This window comes from Ricinus communis, chromosome 2, assembly GCF_019578655.1.
Source record: "Ricinus communis isolate WT05 ecotype wild-type chromosome 2, ASM1957865v1, whole genome shotgun sequence".
Lineage (NCBI taxonomy): Eukaryota > Viridiplantae > Streptophyta > Magnoliopsida > Malpighiales > Euphorbiaceae > Ricinus > Ricinus communis.
In genome coordinates this window covers 4,286,197-4,296,911 of record NC_063257.1, presented here as the reverse complement: position 1 = coordinate 4,296,911, position 10,715 = coordinate 4,286,197, and the positions used below count along the sequence as shown (strand labels likewise).

Here is a 10,715-nt window from a genome sequence, read left to right as displayed (position 1 = left end):
TTAACATGCTATTAATTTTGTTTATATACATTATGATAGATTAAATCCATCTAGTGTTTTTTTTTTCAAATTCTTTTTTATAAAAGTATTGTTGATTAAAAAATAAAAAATAAAAAATAAAAAGATATTTCAATGTTATAAAATATATTGATTTATTAATATAAAATTAAAATTTTATTATTTTTATTAAAATTTATAAAATATTTTATATTAATATTATTTATTTAAAATTTATAAATTTTAATTTTATAAATTTCAAAAGATTTAGAGTTAAATATATGAAAGGAAAGCGTAGGAAAAGAAAACAAAATCCAAGTCACGGATCAAAAGGTAGAGTGAGTGGCCAACGATCTGTCTTTTGTCGAACATGGGTGGGAACATTTTTAAACTTCCATTTTAATTTAAATTAACCAGTCAAAGCGCACGTTAAGAGAGTAAACACGAGAGGCGCAAGTTAGCAGATAGACATACGCGTTGTGTAAGTTCTGGTGGCAATGACTCGTAACAAGGCTCTTTTAAAGTGCGAGAGAGAGAGGCTATAAAAAGGAGTAGCATCGGGTCCCTGAAGAATCTCGTGTCTCTGTTTCTTAACTAATCTAAAAGACAAAAACAGCCATTATTGCCAGCGAAGCTTTCGTATTCTAGCTATATTAGCCAAAAAAAAGCAAAAGTATACTACCACCACAACCTCCATCAAATACAGAAACAGCTCGAGAGAAACCATACGCTGTCGTTTCGGACATGAAAATGGCGGATAATTACTTGTTAGGATGGATCTTATGTTCTATAATAGGACTGTTTGGATTGTATTATATGGTGTATTTGGTGGTCAAAAGAGAAGAAGAAGATAACAACAGAAAAGCTCTGTTACAAGCAAGAAGTGACTCCGCCAAAACTATGTCCGCCGTCAGTCAAAATGGAGAATGCAGATCCGATAACCCTGCCGATGCTGACATCATCATCGTTGGTGCTGGCGTTGCTGGTTCCGCTCTGGCTCATACTCTCGGCAAGGTAAATTGATTCATTGAGCCTTCTTTTTTCTGTTTTTCTTTTTAAGCTTCGAACTGATTTTTTTAATATTACTAAACAGAAAATTGTTTTTTTTTTTTTTTATTTGGATATGCACTTTAGATGCTTTTTTACCTTGGTCCTTGTCCTTCCTTCTTTCTTTTTTCTTTTATAAAAAAATTAGCTAGATTATGATTTCTAACTTGCAAGCCTAAGGTGTATGAAATGACGCAATACATTAATTTTATTTTAGATTTAATGTTAATATGTTATCTATGTTTAGCTGAATACAAGTTTAATTTTTTTTCTTCAAGCTTCTTATGCATAGATGCGGATTTCCTCCAAAATTTATGAACTGATTTAATGATGGCATACTTATGATATTAGTTTAACATGTTCATCTTTTCATGTATTTCTTGTCGATGCCATTGATATTCTCATCACAGGCATAAATCGAAGATAATTTTGTATTATATTTGCAGCTGCAGGCCTATATTGCTAAGCTGCAGTAGGATAATTTGGTCTTTTTCAAAGTTATTGAGAATAAAGCGGACTGATTCAAAATATGTGCTTTAGAATCACTACATATTATAAGCCAATTACCAATTCCTATTTGGCTCTTTTCTCTTTCTGATGATAGGAAGTTGCTTGTAATTGGTGATGTCATTTTTACCTATTTTATTCATATGTTCTTGCTGTTGCTTTTTTTTTTTTTAAGAATTATCACTAAACCTTGAAAGCCATCGCAGATGCAGCAGTTTGCTGATCTGTCTTTGGGCGATAACCAAAAACATTTTGGACTTCAAGTTTGATGTCTTATCTGATAGAATATTACATTCTACATAATGGATACCATTTTCGAATCACCATTTGGCAGGACAACTTGGCAATACGAAAATTATTCGGAAAATAAATAAATAATCAGAACTTTATCTGTGGTTAAATCTATTATTTAATTTTCCTATAGAATTTGTTAGGTACTCTGCCCCACCCTTTTATTGATAGTTCTTATTTTGTGCTAACAACTAAGACATGGACTAAACAACTTAAAATATGCTACTGATCCTAATGGTGGGGCGCGCATTGATTTTCTTTTCTTATCATCTAAGCTAACATTTAGTACTTATTTGTGTGTGGGTTTAACTTATTCTCATTCTTTTGATGGATGACCATATGTTGTATTATCATATGACTTAATAAATTATGCTTAATACTTGTTAAATAGAGGGCCTACTTGGTTTGAGTTTCATTTTCCTGTCTTTGTTCTTTTCTGATTAATTTATGTTTTCCTCTATTGCGTTATATTTTTTCTTTTAATGATTATTTCAATCACAAATTGACATGTGTAATTTGGAAAGCAGGATGGGCGTAGAGTGCATGTTATTGAAAGAGACTTGACTGAACCTGACAGAATTGTTGGTGAATTGCTACAACCGGGGGGCTATCTAAAGTTAATTGAGTTAGGACTTGAAGGTGCGTGCAGATCAAATTCTGCAATTGTCTACAGAAATTTGTAATGCTGCTAGTTTGCATTGATCTTGATTTTCGATATATGTTTTAATGATATCTTTTGCCTATAATCTCTGACAGCATGTTCCAGATGCTAAGTACCTTATCTTTTTTCTGCAGATTGTGTGGAAGAAATTGATGCACAGCGGGTGTTTGGTTATGCACTTTTTATGGATGGGAAACACACCCAACTCTCTTATCCCTTGGAAAAGTTTCACTCTGATGTAGCAGGGCGGAGCTTCCACAATGGGCGTTTTATACAGAGGATGCGGGAGAAAGCTTCATCTATTCCTAAGTATGTACTTTTTTCAGAATAGATGAACAGATCTGCCAATTCCTTTTGATAACTTGACATGTTCAATAATGATTCATATTTCAGGTGCCTGTAGGATTATGTTTTCATTAGAAGAGATTCATGAATTCATTTCCATATTTAGGTCTCTGCACTCTGTAGTTAATATGTGTATATTACTAATTGCACAATGTAGTTATATGAAGTTATCTGAATCATCTTAAGCATATGAGACAATGTTCACCATTAATCATACCTTCTTGTTCTATTTTTCTAGTGTACGATTGGAACAAGGAACTGTCACTTCTCTAATTGAAGAAAAAGGGATAATCCGAGGAGTGGTTTACAAAACGAAAACTGGTGAAGAGCTCACAGCTTTTGCACCACTAACAATTGTTTGCGATGGTTGTTTCTCAAACTTGCGTCGCTCCCTTTGCAACCCCAAGGTGATGATCTGTGATCTTATTAGACAATATTGTGTCTTATCAATAAGTATTAAATTGCTCTACTGTATTTTGACTTATTGCCAACTTCTATTAGATTATTACCTAAAACTTTCACCACTTCTTTCTTCCATGTGATGAAGTTCTTTTTAGAAAATTAAGTTGATGTTATGATAATCTTTTGCAGGTGGATGTGCCCTCTTGTTTTGTTGGTTTGGTCTTGGAGGATTGCAAACTTCCATATCAATATCATGGGCACGTTGTATTGGCAGACCCTTCCCCAATTCTGTTCTATCAGATCAGTAGTACAGAAGTTCGCTGTCTAGTTGATGTACCTGGCCAGAAGGTTCCTTCTATTTCAAATGGGGAGATGGCAAAATATTTGAAGAATGTGGTGGCACCTCAGGTATGTAGCTTAAAATTTAGGAACAAATTGTTGGGCTTTTATTTTCCCTTTGCATTTCTTCATTAACACTTAATATTAAACTTTACTTATCTTTACTTATATTTCATGATGTCTCGGACTGACCTCATAAAATATAAAATACAGGTTCCGCCAGAAATATATGATTCCTTTGTAGCTGCAGTTGATAAGGGAAACATTCGGACAATGCCAAACAGAAGCATGCCTGCTTCTCCTTATCCTACTCCTGGTGCATTATTGATGGGTGATGCATTCAACATGCGCCATCCTCTGACTGGGGGAGGAATGACTGTGGCACTATCTGACATTGTTGTGTTGCGGGAACTTCTGAAGCCCTTGCGTGACCTGCATGATGCACCTACTCTCTGCAGATATCTTGAATCCTTCTACACCTTGCGAAAGGTAATACTACTAAGGAGTGCTGCCTGCTCATTCTTTTGCTGTCTCTAGCCGCTTGCATGCTTATAGGAAAAAAATTTCATGGAGAAAGTGTACTGTGCTTTTTCATTATTTTAAATAATTCATATGCAAAACCTGGCAATTGAACATCTTGGACAAATTAAGCTGCCATATCACAAAAATAAACTTCCAGATTAGAGTAGTCAACTCAATATCTTACATGTTTTAATTGCAGCCTGTGGCATCTACAATCAATACGCTTGCAGGTGCCCTCTACAAGGTGTTTTGTGCTTCATCTGATGAAGCAAGGAATGAAATGCGGCAGGCTTGCTTTGATTATTTGAGTCTAGGAGGTGTATTCTCAACTGGACCAATCTCTTTGCTCTCGGGTTTAAATCCTCGTCCATTGAGCTTGGTTGTCCATTTCTTTGCTGTGGCAATTTATGGTGTTGGCCGTTTGTTACTGCCATTCCCTTCACCTAAGCGCGTCTGGGTTGGAGCTAGGTTGATATCGGTGCGTAATTATCTCCTCTCCATCCACTTTTTCTAATATTCTTATATCACATTTTATCAACTAGTACTGATCTGCAAAGTTATTTTACTAGTGATACTGAACAATAATATGTCAAAAAACTCCTTTAACAGGGTGCATCAGGAATCATCTTCCCCATTATCAAGGCAGAAGGAGTTAGACAGATGTTCTTCCCCGCAACCGTCCCAGCATATTATAGAGCTCCTCCTGTTGAATGCAATTAGTTTGACAAGAATGTGAGTGAAAAATTCGTGACAAGAAGGAACGGGGCGTTTCTCATTTTGGTTTTAATCTCATCCCTTTGTTCAAATCAAAGTTGAGGGGAAAAGAAGTGTGAATTGTAATACGCTTTAGTTTATAGGAGAATGTTTTCCCTAGGATGTCTATATCTGTGACTCTGAGCTCAAAATATATAAATTTTTTTATTTTCACTTATGGACTTGTGTTTTATTTGTTTGCTAGCTACTTATTTCTTCATTTCTCATCACGTGGCTGCCTTCTCAGAAATAGTGAATGTTGCAAATGACTCTTCTAGAGAAGCCGAAAGAGACTTAACTGATGCCATTCGCTGCTTATAAGACTATACTTAGTTCCCGGCCTTCTTCTGAGCATAATTCTGATTATCTAATAAGCATTCCAGCTATTAATCGTGAGGAAAATAAAGAATGGTCCTGATCCTGCTGCGGTAAATTGTGGGGCTATCTACGCAAAGGCGCCAAATTGGTGGCTGGGAGCAGGGCAAGGCTAACATGTTAAAGGTTGCCGTCTTCTAAGTTGGTGCTCGGAATCTATATTGCCAACAAACGTTGTTTATAATATTTAATGTGCCTATTAACCAAATCTAAGATCATTTCTTCCAATCTAAAACTATGCCCCTAGAAAACCTTACGAAGCAGCCTAAAGAGCTACTCTCTTTCAAGCGCTCCCCTCAAATAAAGTGATGCAATGTATAGCAATCTTAAATTTATAGATTACAGTCGAGAAACTTATTTTTTAAAAATATTTATATAATAACTAATAAATTTACTATTCACAAATAATAAAGTTACATTTTATATTTAATAAATTTATAAATAATACTTGATAATCCCATTGTTTCTAAGTATATTTAACAAAAAATTTAAATTAACGGACAATTTATCATATACCAATATGCATGAAAATGAAAATAAAATTTTAATGTCATACAAAAATAAATATAATATTTTATAACAATTTATAAATTATCGTTAGAAGCCAACTTAAAAAAAATTATCCATAAGAATATTAAAATTTATAAATAAAAAATTATATTGAAAACTTTTATGGAAAACAAAAATTAAATTCTTTATTTTTTTCTATTAGTATTCATGATATTAAAATTATTACTAGAAAAATTCAACAAGTGCAAACTCAACCACTAAATAATAAAAAGAAAAAAGTAACTGAAAACTCAAGCATGTTAAGATTATTATCAATTAAAAAAAATATATTTTGAATTCAGAATTCATAATATATTATGTTTTGAGATTCATGATATAATTTAGCGGCAGCAGGGTATTACACTTGAATCACATATCTGTCCTCCGCAAGGTCTATAATGTTGATATTTAGAGATTTGTATCTCTCCCATATTGCTAAGTTATTAATTTTGAGGAGTATTTCTCACACGTTGCTAAGTTAACAATCTTGAGGTACTTTCCAAGCCTATATAATAGAGGCCTCACTTTGTTATTCATTCATTCCAAAAATAAGAGAAAAATATTAGAGAGTTAAGCAATTATTTTTCTCCTATTATAAAGAGAGAATTTTAATATTTTCTCCTTTATAGATAGAGAGATTGTAACTCCTATTATTTTCTTATAGTGAAATTCTTCTATCTTTGCCCGTGGTTTTTACCCTAATTTGTTTAGGGGTTTTTCATGTAAATTTGTGTGTTCTATTAGTGTATTTTATTTTTCCTTTATCTTTATTTTCTCAAATTATTAGTTGTGATTTTGCTCTACCAGGTTCATATTTTTCTACAATTGGTATCAGAGCCTAGTTTGCAAGAAATTCCTTAAAATTCTGTGGTTGCAGCTCAGTCTGATCTTTCACATCAGAAAAGGGTTTTGAGGTTTTCTTTGGTGCAAAAAAGCTTGTGTGGAGTAGTAAGAACACTTACAATTTATAGAAGGTTCTGTCTAAGAAGATTGGTATTTAAGAGGTTCGCTTGTGACCCTCCAGTCTTTCCAAGGAACTTACCTAGTGAGTTGTGTTCATTACTGCGGTTCATTTTACAAGCTAAAAGGCACCGTTTGTGATAGAAGCAATGGTGGCAAAATTTGAGATTGAAAAGTTCAACGGGAGTAATTTCTCACTGTGGAAATTAAAGATAAAAGCTGTATTGAGAAAAGACAATTGTCTTGCGGCTATCAATGAACGACCGACAACACTCACAGATGATAATAAGTGAAACGAGATGGATGTGAATGCTATTGCAAACCTTCATCTGGCACTTGCAGATGGGATCTTGTCCAGTATAGAAGAAAAGAAAACGACAATGGAGATTTGTGACCACCTCACTAGACTGTACGAAGCCAAGTCATTACACAACAAAATTTTTCTTAAGAGAAAACTTTATACCTTAAGAATGTCAGAATCTATTTCGGTGACAGAGCACCTTAATGTCTTGAATACTCTATTTTCTCAACTCACATCTTTTGGCTATAAAATAGGGTCACAAGAACGTACAGAACTTCTACTCTCTACTTGATTCGTATGATCAACTCATCATCAGTTTGACAAATAATGTTGTTACCGAAATTCTAGCCTTTGATGATATAGCAGTCGTTATTCTTAAAGAAGAAAATCGGCGAAGGAACAAGGAAGACAAGCAGACAGGTTCACAACAGGTGGAAGCCTAGATGGTGATGAGAGGGAGATCAATAGAATGTGGTCCAAATGAGAGTCACAATCATGGTAGATCAAAATCAAAAAGTAAGAAGAATTATAAATGCTACCATTGTGGTAAGAAAGGTCACCTGAAGAAGGATTATTGGAGTCTGAAGAATTTTAATCCTCAAGAGAATGTGGGATGCACTTCGGATGATGGAAATATATTGTGCTATGAAGCAGCAATATCAACTGAGAGCAGGAAGAGATTTGCTGATGTATGGCTTCTTGACTCAGGAGCAACTTATCACATGACCTCTCGAAGAGAATGGTTCCATCATTATGAACCTATCTTAGGAGGATCTGTGTATAGTTGTGAAGATAATGCCTTAAAAATGATAGGCATTGGAACCATCAGGTTGAAGATGCACGACGGTACAGTCCGCACTATTCAAGGAGTGCGACATGTGGAAGGTCTGAAGAAGAATTTGTTATCTCTGGGACAGCTAGATGATCTTAATTGCATCATCAAAGTTTAGAAAGGAATCATGAAGATTAGCCGAGGAGCGCTTGTAATTATGAAAAGAGAAAAAATTGCTGCTAATTTGTATATGTTTTTGGGAGAGACTGTGCATGAAGCAGAAGCATCTGTTGCTTCAAGTAGTTCGAGCGAGAGATCTGCAATGGTGTGGCATCAGAAGCTTGGACATATGTCTGAACAAGGTATGAAGGTTCTTGCTAAGAAAAATCTACTTTTTGGTCTCACAAAGGTGTCATTACCCTTTTGTGAGCATTGCATAACAAGCAAGCAGCATCGACTACAGTTCAATACATCCAATTCTAAAAGCAAGGATGTTCTAGAATTAGTTCACTCTGATGTATGGCAAGCACCAGTTTCATCACTAGGAGGAGCTAAGTACTTTGTGTTCTTCATCGATGATTACTCCAGAAGATGTTGGGTGTATCCTATCAAGAGCAAAGGAGATGTATTTGCAGTTTTCAAAACTTACAAAGCGCGGGTTGAACTTGATTCAGGCAATAAAATCAAGTGTTTGAGGACAAATAATGGAGGAGAATATACAGGTAATGAATTTGATAGCTTTTGTAAGCAAGAATGCATCAAGAGGCAGTTCACTACGGCATACACTCCTCAACAAAATGGAGTGGCGAGCGGATGAGCGAACTCACATTAGAAAGAACTAGAGCAATGTTGGGAGACTGCAGTCTGAATAAGGCATTGATTAACACTTTGTTATGTGATTAACCGGTCTCCATCTACAACAATTGAACAAAAGACACCGATGGAGATGTGGACTGGGAAGTCAGTTGATTATTCAAACCTCCATATATTTGGAAGTCCTGTGTATGTGATGTGTAATACCCAAGAAACTACAAAACTGGATCCAAAATCCAGGAAGTGTTTGTTCTTGGGATATGCTGATGGTGTGAAGAGGTATCGCCTGTGGGATCCCACTGCCCACAAGGTTATAATCAGCAAGAATGTAATCTTCTTAGAAGATAAATTGAAGGGAGAAGATGATAGCACTTCAAAAAAAAAATTCAGAGACTACAACTGTACAGGCGAAAAGAAAGTCTATAGAAGAAGATTCTTCTGAAGCAGCACCGGAGCACGAAGAGGAAGAACCAGTCGAGTTTGAAGAGCCAGCCGAGTTTAAAGAGTCAGAACTTGGAAAGGAAAAACGTACAAAATTTACACCAACTTGGCAGAAAGATTATGATATAGGCAGCAATGTCGCATACTGTCTTCTAACTGAGGAAGGGGAGCCATCAACTCTCCAAGAAGCAATGAGCAATTCAGATGCATCTCAGTGGATGGCAGCAATGCAAGAAGAGATGGAAGCTCTGCATAAGATAAGACTTGGGAGCTTGTGCCACTACCACAAGGAAGAAAGGCCATTGGCAACAAATGGGTCTTTAAGATCAAAAGAAATAGTGATAATCAAGTGGAGCGGTTTCGTGCAAGAATGGTGGTGAAAGGATATGCTCAGAAGGAGGGGATTGACTTCAACGAAATATTTTCCCCTGTGGTTCGATTAACAACTGTTCGAGTAGTCTTGGCGATGTGTGCTACATTTGACTTACATCTAGAGCAGCTAGATATGAAAACAACTTTTCTTCATAGAGATCTTGAGGAAGAAATTTATATGCTCCAGCCAGAAGGTTTTGAAGAAAAAGGAAAGCGGAACTTGGTTCATAGGTTGAACAAATCTCTATACGGTTTAAAGCAGGCACCGAGGTGTTGGTATAAGAGATTTGATTCCTTCATCATGAGCCTTGGATACAATAAAATTAATGCAAACCCTTGTGCATATTTCAAGAGGTTTGGTAAAAGTGATTTTATTATCTTATTGTTGTATGTAGATGACATGTTGGTAGCAGGCCCCAACAAAGATCATATTGAAGAACTAAAGGCACAGTTGGCTAGGAAATTTAAAATGAAGGACTTGGGACCAGCAAACAAGATTCTAAGGATGCAAATTCACCGAGACAGAAACAATAGGAAGATTTGGCTTTCTCAGAAAAATTATTTGAAGAAGGTCTTGCGACGCTTCAATATGCAAAATTGTAAGTTAATTTCTATCCCACTTCCTGTTATTTCAAATTATCCTCCAGTATGAGTCCTAGCAGTGAAGAAGGAAGGATGGAAATGTCTCGAGTACCGTATGCATTAGTAGTGGGGAGTTTAATGTTCGCAATGATTTGTACACGACCAGACATTGCACATGCAGTGAGAGTAGTAAGTCGGTACATGGCGAATCCTGGCAAAGAGCATTGGAATGCTGTAAAGAGAATCCTAAGATATGTTAGGAGGACCTCAGATGTTGCATTGCGTTATGGAGGATCAGACTTTATTATCAGAGGATATGTTGACTCAGATTATGCAGGTGATCTTGATAAAAGCAAATCTACTACAGGGTATGTGTTCACACTTACTGGCAGAGCTGTGAGCTGGGTATCAAAACTGCAGTCAGTTGTGGCGACATCAACAACAGAAGCAAAATATGCAGCAGCTACACAAGCTAGTAAGGAAGCAATATGGTTGAAAATGATGATGGAGGAACTGGGGCACGAATAAGAGCATATTCCTCTGTTCTGTGACAGTCAGAGTGCCTTGCATCTCGCAAGGAATTCAGCTTTTCATTTAAAGTCAAAGCACATATGAGTCCAGTATCACTTCGTTCGTGAAAAAGTGGAAGAGGGCACTGTGAATATGCAGAAAATTCATACTAAAGA

The 10,715-nt window shown here is 35.8% G+C and overlaps 1 protein-coding gene across 1 annotated transcript; it reads left to right on the top strand.

The window, feature by feature from the left end:
- The first annotated feature begins 560 nt into the window (after positions 1 to 560).
- Positions 561 to 5,042, top strand: LOC8265245 (squalene monooxygenase SE1). The gene is made up of 8 exons (XM_002509997.4): positions 561 to 1,011; positions 2,370 to 2,481; positions 2,638 to 2,812; positions 3,087 to 3,255; positions 3,440 to 3,658; positions 3,803 to 4,078; positions 4,311 to 4,589; positions 4,721 to 5,042. Exons 1-8 carry the CDS (start codon positions 742 to 744, stop codon positions 4,829 to 4,831), a joined length of 1,611 nt encoding a protein of 536 aa, XP_002510043.2. The 5' UTR covers positions 561 to 741; the 3' UTR covers positions 4,832 to 5,042.
- Positions 5,043 to 10,715: the final 5,673 nt, after the last annotated feature.

Excerpts from the sequence above, each read along its gene's own strand:
- LOC8265245 (XM_002509997.4), top strand. The coding sequence starts at position 742 with ATGAAAATGGCGGATAATTACTTGTTAGGATGGATCTTATGTTCTATA. Across the intron at positions 3,256-3,439 it reads GCTCCCTTTGCAACCCCAAG|GTGGATGTGCCCTCTTGTTT; the intron begins GTGATGATCTGT and ends AATCTTTTGCAG. Across the intron at positions 4,590-4,720 it reads TTGGAGCTAGGTTGATATCG|GGTGCATCAGGAATCATCTT; the intron begins GTGCGTAATTAT and ends CTCCTTTAACAG.